The sequence below is a fragment of the Meleagris gallopavo genome, chromosome 5 (assembly GCF_905368555.1).
Source record: "Meleagris gallopavo chromosome 5, MGAL_WU_HG_1.1, whole genome shotgun sequence".
NCBI classification, from domain to species: domain Eukaryota; kingdom Metazoa; phylum Chordata; class Aves; order Galliformes; family Phasianidae; genus Meleagris; species Meleagris gallopavo.
The window spans coordinates 1,285,775-1,300,827 of record NC_139408.1 but is presented as its reverse complement, the minus strand read 5'-3'; the positions used below and the strand labels follow the sequence as shown (position 1 = coordinate 1,300,827).

The 15,053-nt window shown below is 36.1% G+C and overlaps 1 protein-coding gene across 1 annotated transcript in view; it reads left to right on the top strand.

Annotated features, from left to right (window-relative positions):
* ELP4 (elongator acetyltransferase complex subunit 4) overlaps positions 1-15,053 on the top strand; it is a 127,197-nt gene that overhangs the window by 25,793 nt on the left and 86,351 nt on the right. The window contains exons 5-7 of the mRNA XM_085223818.1: positions 3,346-3,485; positions 11,805-11,925; positions 13,166-13,243. Coding sequence (XP_085079944.1) covers positions 3,346-3,485; positions 11,805-11,925; positions 13,166-13,243 — 339 coding nt within the window. The remainder of the gene's footprint in view (positions 1-3,345; positions 3,486-11,804; positions 11,926-13,165; positions 13,244-15,053) is intronic.

Genomic DNA, 15,053 nt, shown 5'->3' with positions numbered 1-15,053 from the left:
CTTCAGAATATTCTAGTAGACTGGTAGAAATACTCCATGGAGGAGAATTTTTGATGTTGCCATACAGCACTCTGGATGGTTTACTGTACACTGTAATATCGTTTAATTAACAGCTTTAGCTGTAATTAATTCTTTAAATTTTGTTTCAACAGAAAAAAAAAAGGCATAAAATTTGAAGGCATATTTTCCAAATGGATTGAGCTAAGAAATTAGTACATTTTTAAAAGCTACTATCAAAAATTTTCAAGTGTGAAAGAGAAAGTAGTTGTACTTCTAACTGGAACTCTGAACATGTTAGCAGAAAACTTTTCTGTCCGGGATCTGGCTGTACATGTAGTAAGAATGCTGAGTAGAAGTTGTCTTGGTGGTATTCTCGACGCCTAATTTAGTTTTTATTTGGAAGTAATTAAGAGGTAATTGTTAATAGCTTAGATATTAACTTTCCTTTTGCTGGACCTCTTACAAACAGGCTAGGTGACTGGCTTTTGTGATATTTATGCATGATAATTACATCAGACCTCTTCATAATTGTCACAACTGCTCATTACATACGTGCATATACCCTGGACATCAGAAACAGATAGATGGTATATCAGAAATCTGTCAGAGTAACAGATCTGGTTTTGCTTCATGTGCCTTTGCCACTCTGTTAGCTTTCATCTGCTCCAGAGGTTAATTTAAACTTTTGAGTATATGGATAGCCTGTTTTGCAATGCAAGACTGTGTTTTCTCTTTTTTTTTTTTTTTCTGAATGAACTGCTTATGTTCTTGGGGCAATATATAAACTGTCACAGCATGAAATCAATTTTCTGCCTTGATTCATCCTAAATCTGAGATTTCTAGCACATTAGTATTGCAATTAGAAACATTAACAGCAGACGGTAGCATAAAAGCACACTCTGCTCACTGACAATTTAGTGCATTTCTCCTTGTGCAAAACAGGAGTCCAGGAAAGAACAGACCTGAGCCTACAATCCACTAATAAATTTATCACATCAAACTTAAGAGGAATGGAAAGTTTCTGCTTCACGCTCTCCATGGTCATTCTGCTAAGGCAGATTATTCATGCTTACTTGATTCAGGTAGGCTTTCTGCAAGCTTCCCCACTAAGCCTGGGAATGCAGTACATTGAGGCCTATTCATAGGCTTCTGGCATAGCCCGAGCTTTTATTGCATGGTGTTTTATTATAGCCAAATCCTAGTCTCCACCCAGTTTGTAGGCACTGTGCTTATTCTTTTGAATCAAGAGAGGTTATCACCTACCTTAATCCATGCAGCAGGGTGGATTAAGGACACCAATGTGCCTCAGGATTCTCAAAGAGGATCCTGGAAACTTCTTGTTTCTTCTTTTTTGCTGTCTTTACTAAACTCTATTGGGCCTCAGTAAGGATTTGCATCTGAAATGGGCAACCTGGAGCTTTTCTCAATGAAGACATCAGATCAAAGTTCAGTTAGTCAAGGCCTTTCTAAAACATTAAGGGGGCTTGGAAGTACACAATAAAAAGATGAGCTCTGGCAGAGATTGCAGTAAAAACACTCTGATCTGTAATCCGGATAAAGAATAGATTATAGGCCAAAGAACAGCCCCTGTTTAAATTGTTTTCAGGATCCTCATTTTAAAAAAAGGTACTTTTACATAAAAAATTTTGAGAGTTCAGTTTGCTGGACCTCTGTGTTGTGCTATGTTTCTTCCTTTAAAATTCAGTTGCTGGTAAATGAACGCTGGTTTAGAAAACCTGTTCTTTTAGTAAAAGTGATACAACTTTTATAACTGTGTATTGGCAATTTTGTTTCTTTTTTAATGCTAAATTAGTAGTCTGCGTTAAAATAATGAAAAGTTGGGGTTTCGTTTGGTTATTCTGTTTTTGTAGGAAAGATACTGCAATATTCTTATTAGTTATATTCTCTGATAACTGACCAGGCCTAACATTCAGTAATTAAATTATTTCAAAATATTTACTCTAAAACAAGTTATACTAATTGTAACAGTTTAATATTCATAGGTCACTCCGAAAGTAATGCCTCCTATTTATTTCCATGAAAACTACAATCATTACAAAGCACACAAGAGCACTATTTGATAGAGGAAATTCTGAGCTACAAAACATTCTTTTTCACCACCGTTAGCCATATTCACCAGTAACGAACAAGAGTCTACGTGCCACACTCACTACACCAGTGGGAGCGACCTACTGTAGGCACTTCTGAAGTGCACCACCCACCTCTTCACTGTGCTCACATCCACTCCTTGGTCTCCATAAACATTCGGCAAGCATCAGTGAATGTCAGTGGGCACGATTTTTTCCACGTGCTGGCATACAATGACACACTTCTGCTTCATCCACGCTTCCATGGCAGAAGCCATTTTCTCAGGGGCCCCTCTACAGCCCTACCACCATCTGCTGTGATGTCTTGGGTCAACATCATAAAATAGGAGGCATTACTTTCAGAGGAGCCCTTCTCTATGTGGAAAAATAAAGTATAAAATAAAATTGTGGAAGTACATAGCATGCTTGTTTTCAGAAAGCTAGCTATAAATACATGGATATATCTGGCATGACTACAGTCTTTTCTGCTGTAGTGCTTATTTTATTAACAACACCAACTTTAATGAAAATCAAATGCTTCATGTAATATTCAGAGCTAAAACTAAATAATCTGCTGTCCAACGTGCAAAAAAAAAAATTGTTGCAATCCCAGTGTAATAATTCAGCATACTTTTTGTCATTCCTGTTTTTAGCAAGAAAAGCAAATGTTGAAATTGGAGGAGTAGTTGTTCTAAAAAGCTTTCCTTACATACAAACACAAGCCTTCTCAGTTTTCAGATAGCTGATGAGATGTATATATTGGCCTGTTTAAAAAAAAAATATCTTTTTAGTAGAGTGTTGAAAGTTGATACATAACCTACTGAAAAATCATTGAAAATCATTGGAGCAGTCACTCCTCAATATTCCATTGTTTGAGGTACAAACAAAAAAGCATTTCATTCTGTGTAAGAATCAGAGCTGCTTTCTTTTTTTTTTTTTTTAAAGCTTCTCAGGTTTATTTTTCTATTAATTGGAGATTGTGATTTCAGAAGTGACAGAACTCTTGCTCAGTGGTACTGTGGCAAGCACATTTGAAAATTGCTTACCAGTATTCCTTGATCTCTGCACTTCCATTCTCAGTCACCAGTAAGATTAGGATTATCTTCTAGTAGGTATTTTCCTTATTTTTAATACTGGTAATCACTAAACGCAGAAGTAGGTAGGTAATGTGTCTGTTGGAGAGCGTCTGTTTTGTGACTTTTCTTATGACAGATAATCATCTAATAGATTATTGTAATCACTGTTGCTGTTTTCACAGACCAGCCCAACAACATCTATAAAGTTTGGACATTATTATGATGTTTCTCAAAAAATGTCTCCAGAACTGCTTCAATCCATAAAATGGCACAGTTTTTTCCTTCCTGATGAAATGCCTTTAGAGCCTAAACTAAAAATGTGGTAAGTTGTAATCCCATGTATTTCTGTTGTGCATTCACATTCTGAGAGCACCGTAGTTGTAAGGAATATTTTTTTCATCTACACTTGCTGTGAAAAATCTTGTAGCCATATATTGCTCACAGGTATTTCAGCTGCAGTTCCCATGTCAGCACTACATGCCATGAATGTCAGCAAAGCTACTGTGGCACAGAAGCAGCTCAGTATAGTGACTCCTCAGTGGGAGGAAGCAAGTTGGCATAGGCAATTAAGGCAGACATTACTAGGACAGCCTAAGACTCAGCTGAATACTCAGTTCAGCCCTACTGACAGTTGACTGTGGGGACTGAGAAAAACTATTACTGTCTGTCTACGAACTACTCCCTGAGCACCATGCCCCATCAGCTTTCATGAATGTGTGTCAGGTGGCTATCAGGAATATGAAGATAACCATTCACAGTTTTTAGGGCTAAGACGACAGGCCATCCTTGACCTACATAGCTTAGAATGCTACATCACATTAGTTTATTATGTGACTTTTACTTCTTACATCCTACAGCTTCACCTAAGGAAAATAGGAAAAAAAAAAACAAAAACCTGTGAGAATTACTCTAATTACGTGTCTTACACAACACCCTTAATTCCAGAGAAAATCATAAACTCTTACCTGAACAAATAACTTACTATACCTTATGTCTATCAGCAGCAAAGATTTGTGTTAGCCTGTGGCAAACACATCCATTGTATTTTTCTTAGAGACATTTCAAGTCAAGTCAAATATAAGATATGGACTAGCAGTTCCTTTGTTTAGCCCAGTCACTTGATTTATAAAATATCTAGATTCTCTAAATTACCATGTATAGAGCCAACTCCCAGAAGCAGTAGTAGAGAAAGCTTCCTTGCATTCGATTTTAATTATAGTAGGCCCTAATATAAAAACTGAGATTTATAAAATTAGCGAAGTATTTACAGAAGTGTGCCTTTAGAGTTGTTTAGAAAAGCAAAAGCCAAAACCCCAAATTTCTGTGTTATGCATTCAGATATCACTGATTTTAGTTTGATAACATGTATTCTTGCTGTGTTACGTAAAAAAAGTAGCTGATACACTTTCAGGAAATTAATTCGTGTGTATAGTATAAAAAACAGACTTTACCTTTTATGCTTTTGATTTTATAAGCTATGCTTAACTCTTATATTTTCCTTGTGTGCCATCCTAATTGTATAATCAACGGATACACAGGTAGTGTATATATATATGTCTGTGTGTAATATATATATATATATATATATATATATCTATCTCCAGGAGCTTGGCTAATATAATTTATATTGGAGTAATGAGAGAAAGTCACTCACCCTGTCCTGGGCTCACAAGATGAACTCCTGATGGAGCGGATTCCAGAGAGCTCCTTCCCAACTGGCAGTTAGCTCTTAAATGGCTCTAGGAGAGGTGCAGCCAGGCTCCACCCCTTCCTGCAGCACAGGTGATTTGCCTTCACCTGTGCTCCCCTGGCTGACTCACTGCTCGCCTCAGGTGATCAATCAGAGGTTCAGGCCGAGATTCAGCAGCCCCATACACTAATAAAAGTTCATCATTCTTACCAATGACTAATTCATTTAACCATTGATTTTTAATTATTGTTTATAATCATTATTGAATCATTGATATTTTATTATTTATATCAGTCATATTGCATTATTATTAGACCACAATGCAGTGTGGCAAAGGGCAGTGAACATATTTGGAATAGTGAAATATTAGAGAAAAATCAGTGGGGACTGTGAAAATATGTTTGTGTGTCTTTCATCATTCACATAGGATCATTTGTCTTCTAACTTTGATTATCATCTTCCTTGACTACAAACTCTACTGCTTTGGATTCCTTGAATTGAAAAAGCTGCAGTAGGTCAAAGTTAAAATGAAGTGGCCCAGATCCCTCAGCTTTTCCTCACACCAGAGATACTCAAGACCCTCATCATCTCTGTAACACTCCCCTGGTCTCTATTCTGTAGTTCCATGTATCTCTTGTACTGAGGAGCCTGGCACTGGATTCAGCACTGCAGACGTGGCCTCATGAGTAGTGTAGGAGGATAACCTACCTCAATCAGCTGGCAGTGCTCTTCCTAGTTGGATTTCTGGGCCACAGGGGCATGTTGCTGGCTCGTGGCTCTAAAATAAAAGAGGAGGCATTCTGCACCAGTAAAGTCTACTGTCATGTCAAAGGAGGAGCTCAGAGTAGTTTTGTTGTTGTTGTTTTATTTGTTGTTAAATACTTACCTTCTAAATAATCAGTCATTGAGTCACGTTTGAACCCGAACGAAATATCAGGCTTTATCCCAGAATCACATCAGGGAATAATCTAGTACTAATCTGTCCTGATAAGTATCCTAAGCAATAGGACTTCAATAAAGATACCCAATTTAAAATCTGAAAAGAAGCAAGAGGAAAAGTTGCACACGTTAGATGATAGAATTAAGATGAAGTTTTGTGTCAGTGATCTCAAATCCAATCAAGGCATGCCAAATATCAAACTAGTTGGAATAATTAATTGAACAAATAAAATAGGGTAGCAGGTCTGCAGAAAAAGATCTGGGGTTATGAAGTATCATCTAGAAAACACGTAGGTGATAAACTGAAATTTCCTGTAGAAGATGTTTCAAGTACTCCTGTTCTGCTCTGCCATGATAAGACCGTGCTGTTTTTGTTTGCATTCTTCAAGAAAACTTTGGCTCAGAGGAAAATGTGAAGCTGAGTTTAGATGTAGAATAGGGATATAAGGCCTGTGATGGAAGAGTGGAAGTTCTTTAAGCAAATCTAGAAGTCTTAAAGCAAGTTAAAAACTGACGTGGCAAGGGCAGTAACTCTGTCACCTACAGTAAATAGGATGGGCAATAATGAGCTACAGTAAATTGTAGCAGTGGTAGTATAGGTGGAGATAAGGAAATACTTTTCTGATGATTAGCACTAGAAGAAGTTACCTTGCAGACACAGGCTGAGAGAGCTGTAGAATCTCCATCACTGAAAATTTCTAGGGATAAGTTAGGTAAAAGATCTGTCAGAGATAGTTTAGACATAGTTCATCTTGCCATAGGGCAAGAAGATAGACTACCTGACCTCTTGAGGTCCCCTTCATCCCTGTCTTTTGTGACTCTTTAATTCACATGAGTCAAAACGTATTAAAGACATTACCAGTGATTTCTCTGCTTTCAAAACATCTATGCTTTCCCTGAATTGCAACTGGTTTACACTGTTTTTTTTTTGTTTGTTTGTTATTTGCTTTTTTGTTTTTACAAATATTGAGATGAAAATCAGAGGAAAGCAGTCTTTTCTCAAGGAGCAAAAACAAGCTCTCAATCCTATAAGGATGCAGTGCTTCTGGCTTCTAAAGGTAGCTTCAGTATATCACAGAAGGGTAAAAATTTTCTGTTCTCCTGATTAACTAGACAATGCTTTAAAAGAAAGATTTAAGTGCTATTGTTAACCCTTCTAAATAGAAGTCAGTAATTTGTCCCACTGAGAGCTAGATCAAGCTTCTTTTACTGCCTCTTACAGTGAACTAGGAACACAGACCTGGCTAGTTAGAGTGTCTGCACTCAGAGGACATAATTTCTTAGACAAAAGTCTCCCTGACTTTATAAGGCCTTATCTTCATGGCCAAAGAAATACCTGGCAGCATAACTCTTAATTATATGTATGGTACTGCAAAATCTCTGTGATGTGTTTGGATGAGAGTACCTCAAAGTAGTATTAATAATGAGAAAGGAACTTCTAAAAAATGGTTGCAAGAATGACTTGAGATTTCAGCAGATCACTAAAATCATGATTTTTTAAATGTTCTGTTTATTCAAACTAGATTGACAGAAAAACTGTTATCACTGAAAGATAATGTTACACAAACCTTTCAAGGTGAGGAAATGCTTTTAAATCTCATAGGAGTGCAACCCAAACTCAATGCTGTAGACTTTTTTTTAAATCTGAGAATGCATTGCTCGTCACTAATACAGTGATAGAGGAGGAAGTGGAAACTGATAGTTTTACCTAGTATATAATTTTCCATAATTAGATGACATAGTTGTTGATGGATGACATCTTTTTGTAGTGTCAGAAATTGCAAACAAAAAAAGAATTAAAAATTAGCAAATAAAAAAGTAAGAAAAAGACTTTTTTCCATCTTCTCAAAATGCTTCCTCATTAGTTTAGTTAACACGATCCATCCTAAATGTTTGTACTGTAGCAGAGCACAACATGATTACTTTCAGGGCGAAGTAAATTGCTACAGCATTCTAACTACTGCTATTGCAGGAGCACCTGAAAATATGCAGCCACTGTGGAAAGTGCACCTGATCCAACATATACTTACTACACAGAGCTGGTAAGCTCTATGTTCTGCAGTAACTTAGCTGAAAAAGACCAAATCATTTTAGTGCTTCTAATTCTCTAGCATCAATTAAGAAAACTTTAGACTGTTCTTTAGTGCATACACCCTCTGTAATTGCATCTACTGTCTGTGCAGAGTCATTACAGTACTGCTTTTGCACGGTCAGAGGTGTAAGGGCTTTATATGGGCCAAAAACTTCACCCTTCTTAGAAATCACCTACCTTTATCCATCGTGTTGGCTTTCTATCTGCACTAGAATTTGACATCCTTACAGACTTGCAAAGGGAAGAGATTGGCTGGCTGACTGGTTAGTCAGATCTGACCTAATGACTGGCTTCTTACTTTGCAATTAAAGAAGCCCATAAAGAAGGCTCTGTACATCACTTCAAGTCTGGAGCAATTCTTTCTTCTTTCTTGTGTTCTTGTGCACGTGCTTGTGTTTGCTCACTGAAGGAGGGAGATGAGGAGTACCGTATCTGCTCTCCTTTTTGTAGTTCTGGTACATAGCTAACTTAGATTACTGGGTCTCCTTTTGGAGAATTACTCCAGGTGAGTTGAAGTGCATTGCTCTGTGATAAACATGAACTGAAAACAGACTGAGAAGTCCTTTTTCATAAAGTAGTAATTGAGAATGGATATTTGATGCCAGAAAGCATCCTCCTTCTCTTCCTTAGCTCAGTAGCTCTCAGGGCAGAGCAGTTACATACTGGCCTTAGTCATGGGACAGGGTTAACAGGGCTGTGCACCTGATAGCAGCTGTTTACAGTTGCTGTTGCTAGGATATTCAGATGTCCTTTCTGTTGCATTACTAAAGCTGACACTTAACAGGAAGGCAAAAGTACCATCTCTGATAAGTTAGTGCATCACTGAAGAGGCTCGCTTCCTACCTTCTGCTTTACTTCTGTTCCCATTAAGTTGTAATGATCAAAAATGAAGTCTGATTATTCAGGGAACTAAAATAGTTAAGCTGTAGTTTTTCAATAATACTCCTAAGTTTTACCTTAAGAATGTAATTGCTTTTGAAAAAAAAAGAATTTGTCTAGAGTCTAGATTTACAGATAAATTTAGATAAAACAGGTTTAACTGTCTTGCCTAATGGGGTCTCCATATACATAATAAGGCTATTTGTCATACCTTTGATAGCCTAACCTTTGTTAAATGCTTAGAAACTATCAACAGCAAAGTCAGAGGCTCTTTTGTAACCTGGATACCTTCTTGCCAGCTCCTGCTTTATCCATTACTAAATTGATAAACAACAAAAAAAAGAGTAAAGAAAAAATTGTTTAAACTCATTATCAGAATTAAATGGTGGTTAGTAACAAAGCCAAAAAAAGGCTAGAAATTGCAGAATAAAAAAATACCTTATTTCCTTCCTTATATATAATGGCAAACATTGCCAGAAGGGTAATGCAACCTGTTTTTATAAATAGTGTTTCCACAATATTTTTTCATGTCCTTATTTACTTTTTCATGTCCTTTTTATTTTTTTATTGTCCTTATAGTTCAAATTCGAGGAAGCCAGTAATATTTTAGCCATAACTAGAAGAGCTACTATTTTTACGTTCAGGAAAAAAAAAGCAACAACCCATATGCATCACATTATTTTCTTCAAATCTTTCTTTGCTGCAAATTTTCCGTGCGTAGATAAATTAAAGATATCTTTTATGTCTTTGTAGGTTGTTTTGTGTTTGTTTGCTTTTTAATTTTTGAATTCTCTGATTTTTCTAATCCGTTAAGCATTTTATTCCTCTGCTCATTTTTAAAAGCAAGAATTGCAGAACACACTTTGATTTACACTGTAGATAGCACAGCAAGCATTCTAATACTATCCAAAGCAAAACAAGTGTTAGGCACATCCCTGGCTGTGGCTACAAGGCAGTTGAAAACTCCATCTCTATTGTTGGTGAACAGTAGATTTCTGTCATTCCCAAGAGGATAAAGGAGTATCTAAAAGGATACACAAGTGCTTCTTGTTATTCTGAAGCTCTGCAGATTTGCTCCAGCTCTGGCAAAAGGAGGAAGAAGTTATCCCACTGTATAAACAAGGATTGTGTCGTTCTTGTGTGAACACTTGGAGAGAGAAAACATTTTGTCTGATGTAGATGCTAAAGCCTTTTTCCTGGCCACCTACTCTGTAAACTTAAACACCTAGGACAGAGTAGGTATAACATTTGACACCTGTTCCTTTTGCAGCTAAACGATAGGAAAATAATCCATTTCCAAAGTGACACTTTACTCTTGTGTTTGAGATATTCTATTTTGTATAGCAAGGCAAATGTTACACATTGAAAGTCATGTGGAGATGTGTATTGCCAATTGTTAGCAGCTGTGAGTTTCATACTTAGTATTAACTTAAAGTACTAAAACTAAAAGCAAATAGATCGAGTTTAATTTTGAAGCTCTCTCCTTTTATTTATATATGAAGTGTCATCTGAACCGTTTCTGATATTCAATACTTTAAAACTTGGGGTTAATATGAATATAAAATTATTTCAATTTGATTGTAGACATTGATAAATCATCTTGGGGTTAGGGTTTGAGTTGACACTGTTCTCCTAAAAGCATTACAGAAGTCTATGGTAAAGAAACTCCAAATACTCAAAAATTCTTTCCCGTGCAAAACTATGAAAGCAAGCTTTCTCAGGTTAATTTAGGTGTTCCTTAGTAAAATGAGTAAAGTGTACATAAATAATATTCAAAAAAATATTTTTTACTTTCCCTTAAGTAATGGGAATAGTATCACTATTGTTATCAGGCCAAACGTACAAAATGATGGCTGCAACTAGGACTATTTTGAGGTAAATTTTTGAAAATAACCATGTTTTCCAAGAAGATTAGAATTCACAAGTCTTGATGGTAATTAGTGAGATTGTAACAAAGTGCTGAAGCTAGGAAAGTTAGAGGGCTTAAACTCTCAGCTTCAGTCAGGAGCCTACATCAAGTCCAGGCACAAAAGCCAGTATGCTCTTTGGGATTTAAGAACTAGTATGTCTCTTTTTAAAGTGAACAGCTGGCTTGATTTTTTTTTTTAACTGAAGATTAGGACTTTTCTCTCCTTTGCCTTTGTCCTCTGCCTGTGGACTGGAGAGCATGGCTAGAATGAGCCTGAAAAAACAATGAGTATCAGAAAAAATGCATTGGAGGAGCAGGAACTGGAGGTTCCAAGAATTTGAGAGTAAAGTTTGTTAAACTTTCATCTGGTTTTAGCTGCCTGAATGTAGGCGACAGTTTGCTTTAATTCTTCTTTTTTCATTAGGTGGAGGGGTTGTTTGTTTCTTTGATTTTTAATCTTAGCAGCTGTTTTCCAAATAACATGTAAACATAAATTATACCTCACAATTCTATTGCATTGCAAATAAAGGAGTACTAACACCTGAGTGGATAGAAACAGAATAGATCTAGAACAGAACAGAATGTATTTTGTGCTCTGTTGTGGTATCAGAAAGATTACTAAAATAAAAACAAATTATGCTAAATGAATGTTTTAAAATAAGTGGAAATTTTATCTCTTTCATTTTTTTGTTGGTTTTTTTTTTCTTTTAGTGTTTGCATGTATGAAAGCTTTAAATAATAGAAAGTCAGCCCTGTTCTCCAGGGAATTGACTAGGCATACTCTGAACAACAACTGAGTAGCTGTTTGTCTGCTATAGAACATTAATACTGTGCTGTAACGGTTGCAGCTTTAAGTAGCTACATTAAGTCATTGAACTTAAACATGTAAGTGAGCCTGACATAATTAAGTTATCTTAATCTCTAAGAGATTTACCTTTCACAGAATATCTGAATGCTGAACTAGTTAACAAAAACCAATCAACTGCTTTTAATGGCTACTTTATTCAAAAAGGGTTGTTTTTTTTTTCCTTCTATGAGGCACTCCTACACTGAAAGTAGCATCTGTTTCTATCTATTTTTAATACAGCTATTAGAGAGTATGTGTTACTGAACTATTTCTTCTTTCCAACAGTAATATGAACTGTGGTTATGCAAGGCTGCTTCAGTCCATTCAGAGTGTCATTTACCAGGAGGGATTTGATGGCTCTCATCCCAGGTACCGAGCGCATTTGTACTCTGCTATCATCCTGAACTGAGATTTTCTGAATTTTTAAGGGTGGCAAAAGAATGTCCTGGAAAAATTAACAAGGAAGAAGCTGTTTCTAAACACTGTGGAAGTAAACAAGAAGAGTAGCTGGAGATTGTGGTTCATAATTTAATGTGCAGTTGGAGCTTTTACCTTTTTTTAGCAGATACGCAGAACATTTGAAAAAGAACCGTAAGTCAGGATTACTAAAAAGCACACTGTGCAATTAGCTAATAAATGGTTTGCCAACTACAGTGAAATTAAATAAAAAGTGCTTTTCACCTACAGAGATCTTTTTTCAAACCATTGTATTAGCAATAATGTGCTGAAGCTTCTTGAGTCTGAACATTTAGACTTGCAGATTCTTTCAGTGCTGTGGTAACTGGAATGAGTTTTTTAATGGGTTAAATGGTGTGTAATTTTACTTCAATTTAAGTATCAAAACATTTTACAAGACTTGTGAAGACCACTCCTCATAAGTCATCACAGACTTGAAAAGGTTACTTAAGTTTTTTTTAACTCATACTTGGGGTAATCAGAAATATTCCAAGTTCAGCAAGACAGAATTGAAAACCTTAATTCTAGTTTTAACAACACCCTCTCCCCTGTTTTTAGTCATATCAAATAATACCACTCCTTTCAAGGTGATGGAAATGAAATAAGTGATATTAAGGCTCTATTGACAATTATGTTCCTTGTTGTACGATAGGAATATTACTGGAATACAAGTTGATTAGAACAGGTCATGTCAAAACAATACAAGACTGTGCACCACTACAAGTTTAATATCTGAGAAATGCTTTTTGCGTGGAAATCAACATTGGAGTGGATGTACTCCTGTCTAAAAGTATTTTTAGAAGCATTATGCACATAGAATGCCTGCATTTAAATTTGGACCACTGGCTATTTGTGCTGTGTCCCAGCCTGTCCCCTCTTCTGCCACACCCTGTGGCTGACATCTCCACTGGGACTGGAGTGCTTATGGACTGCAAAAAAAACAGCAAGGAACCTTCTCCTGAAGGGATGGGGCTGGTGCTTCCTAGCTGCCTCACCAGCCAAGTCTGACAGGAAGGCAGTGCCTTTGCACATTCCTTAAGTTTGGGGTTTGTTTTTTTTTTTTTTTTTTTAAGTTTTAAACAAAATAAACATCTGTGAGAGACAATATTGGAGTTTTTTCCTTTCTAAAGACAAGGAAATATTAAATATTGTGGATAGTGGTATTCTGTACTTCTTGTTCATTTTTTCAGGATGTCATATTAGGGCCAATAAAGATCAAAGAGCAAATAAATTTAAAAGAGCAAAAATTTAAAAGTGTATGCAAATGTGTAAGTCTCTAAGGTGAAGCTTTAAAGTTTGAAAAAGAATTCTCAAACTATTTTACCTAACTAGACAGCTATTATCCCTTGCATACTCATTTCTCTGAAAAAGACAATGTGTATAAATTATTGAGTGCAACCTATTACTGCTTGATTATGTTTTTAAAAGTTTTCCCTTTTCCACATGCACTGTATTTCTCTAAACACTCATATTTTGTGCATTTGTATAGTATATAACTCACACTTCTCCATATATGTCCAGAGTTTGATGTTGTTTTGGCCCAGAACACATCTTGGAATATTTTGTGTTCCAAATCCATGCACAATTTATCTGTTACTCCATAATCCCTTCTTTGAGTCTTGAGAAGTAGCTAGAAGCAAGAACAGTAGAATAAGAACCAGCCTGTGTCTTTCTGGACCTGTGTTCTTTTCTGTGTTATGAAAGCACAAGCATTGAAGAAGTGTGTTAATCTATGTTCTTCCACCCAAAATGATGCTCTCTTTTGAGCGGGTCCTATTGCAAGTTTGGTGAAAACTACAAGGGTCTAAATAAGTAAGGAACTGAAAGAGATTTACTACTGACTTGAAAAGATCCAATAATGGCTGCATGTGAGTGACAGAAGACAACACCTCTAATGTTGAGTGCTTTTCATATTGCACAGCATAAATTTCCCAAAATCTTTGGAGTCTGAAGACCTCTAAGTATGTTGCTTGTTGGGTCTGAGTTCAAAGGAAATGTTTGACCTGACTGGTAAAACATTCAGATATATTTTGCTACTTTTACACCAATGTGGCAACAACAGAGTTACCATCCCTTGTTGCTGGCTCCTCTTTATGTATTACCAGTATTTGAAGAGGAGTCTGGAAGAAAGTGAGTAGGATGCGACTCAACTGACAGATTTGACGCAGTTAAGGGAAGTAGTGAATCACCATTAGATGTTTAGACCTCTAGTAGACCTAGAGGTAAATTGGCTAAGCATATCTGATATCTAGTAATTAGTTAATGGTAGCATTTTATATTACCACCTGTAGCAATTGGACAGATCAATACCATGGGAAAGGCATTACAACATGATGGAGGGACCAGCGCAATAGAAAAGGGCTATAAAGGAAGGGAAAAAAATTACTCCCCCATATCAGAAGATGCTAGGTTTGCAGGAGAGAGCTTCTCCAAGGAAAAACCTACAGAAAGAGAACCTTTCTCAGTGCAGTCAGCACTTAAGTGAGACCTAAGAGAGGTGCAGCAGAAATCGGAGCATCAGTTTTCACTGAATTCTTTTGATTTTTAAAATCTGTTTAGGTTTTTTTTTTACTGCTGATCATTAATATGAATCCTTTTTACATTTGGCATGGTTATACATGCTCATTTGTCTCAGAATCATTTTCTTTTTATAATATTTGGTAGCACAACTTTCACAGGCAACTTTTTTTTCATTAACACTTCATTGATATACTTTGGAGCTCAAATTTTTATATAAGAAAGCTGGGGGAAGATGTTGGGCTTTTGTTTGCTTAAGATAGCTTTTTTAAATTCATCATAATCCTTGCTGCCAAAGCAATCATTATTACAAAAACAACATGAAAGAGGTTTTTTTTAAAAATCTAAACTAAGTGTTTAAAAAATATTATCCTAACAAAAACTCTCTTTTCTGTTTCATATATGTTTATTCTCAAATTTTGAAATGCCAGAACTTTTTTCTGCATGTTGAATATCCACATAATGTAGCTTTCATAACTGCCTGCTTTTACGTAAGCAAATATGAATAAATTCTTACATCACCGAAGTCACTAAATCACTAATAACATTAGACTAGATTCA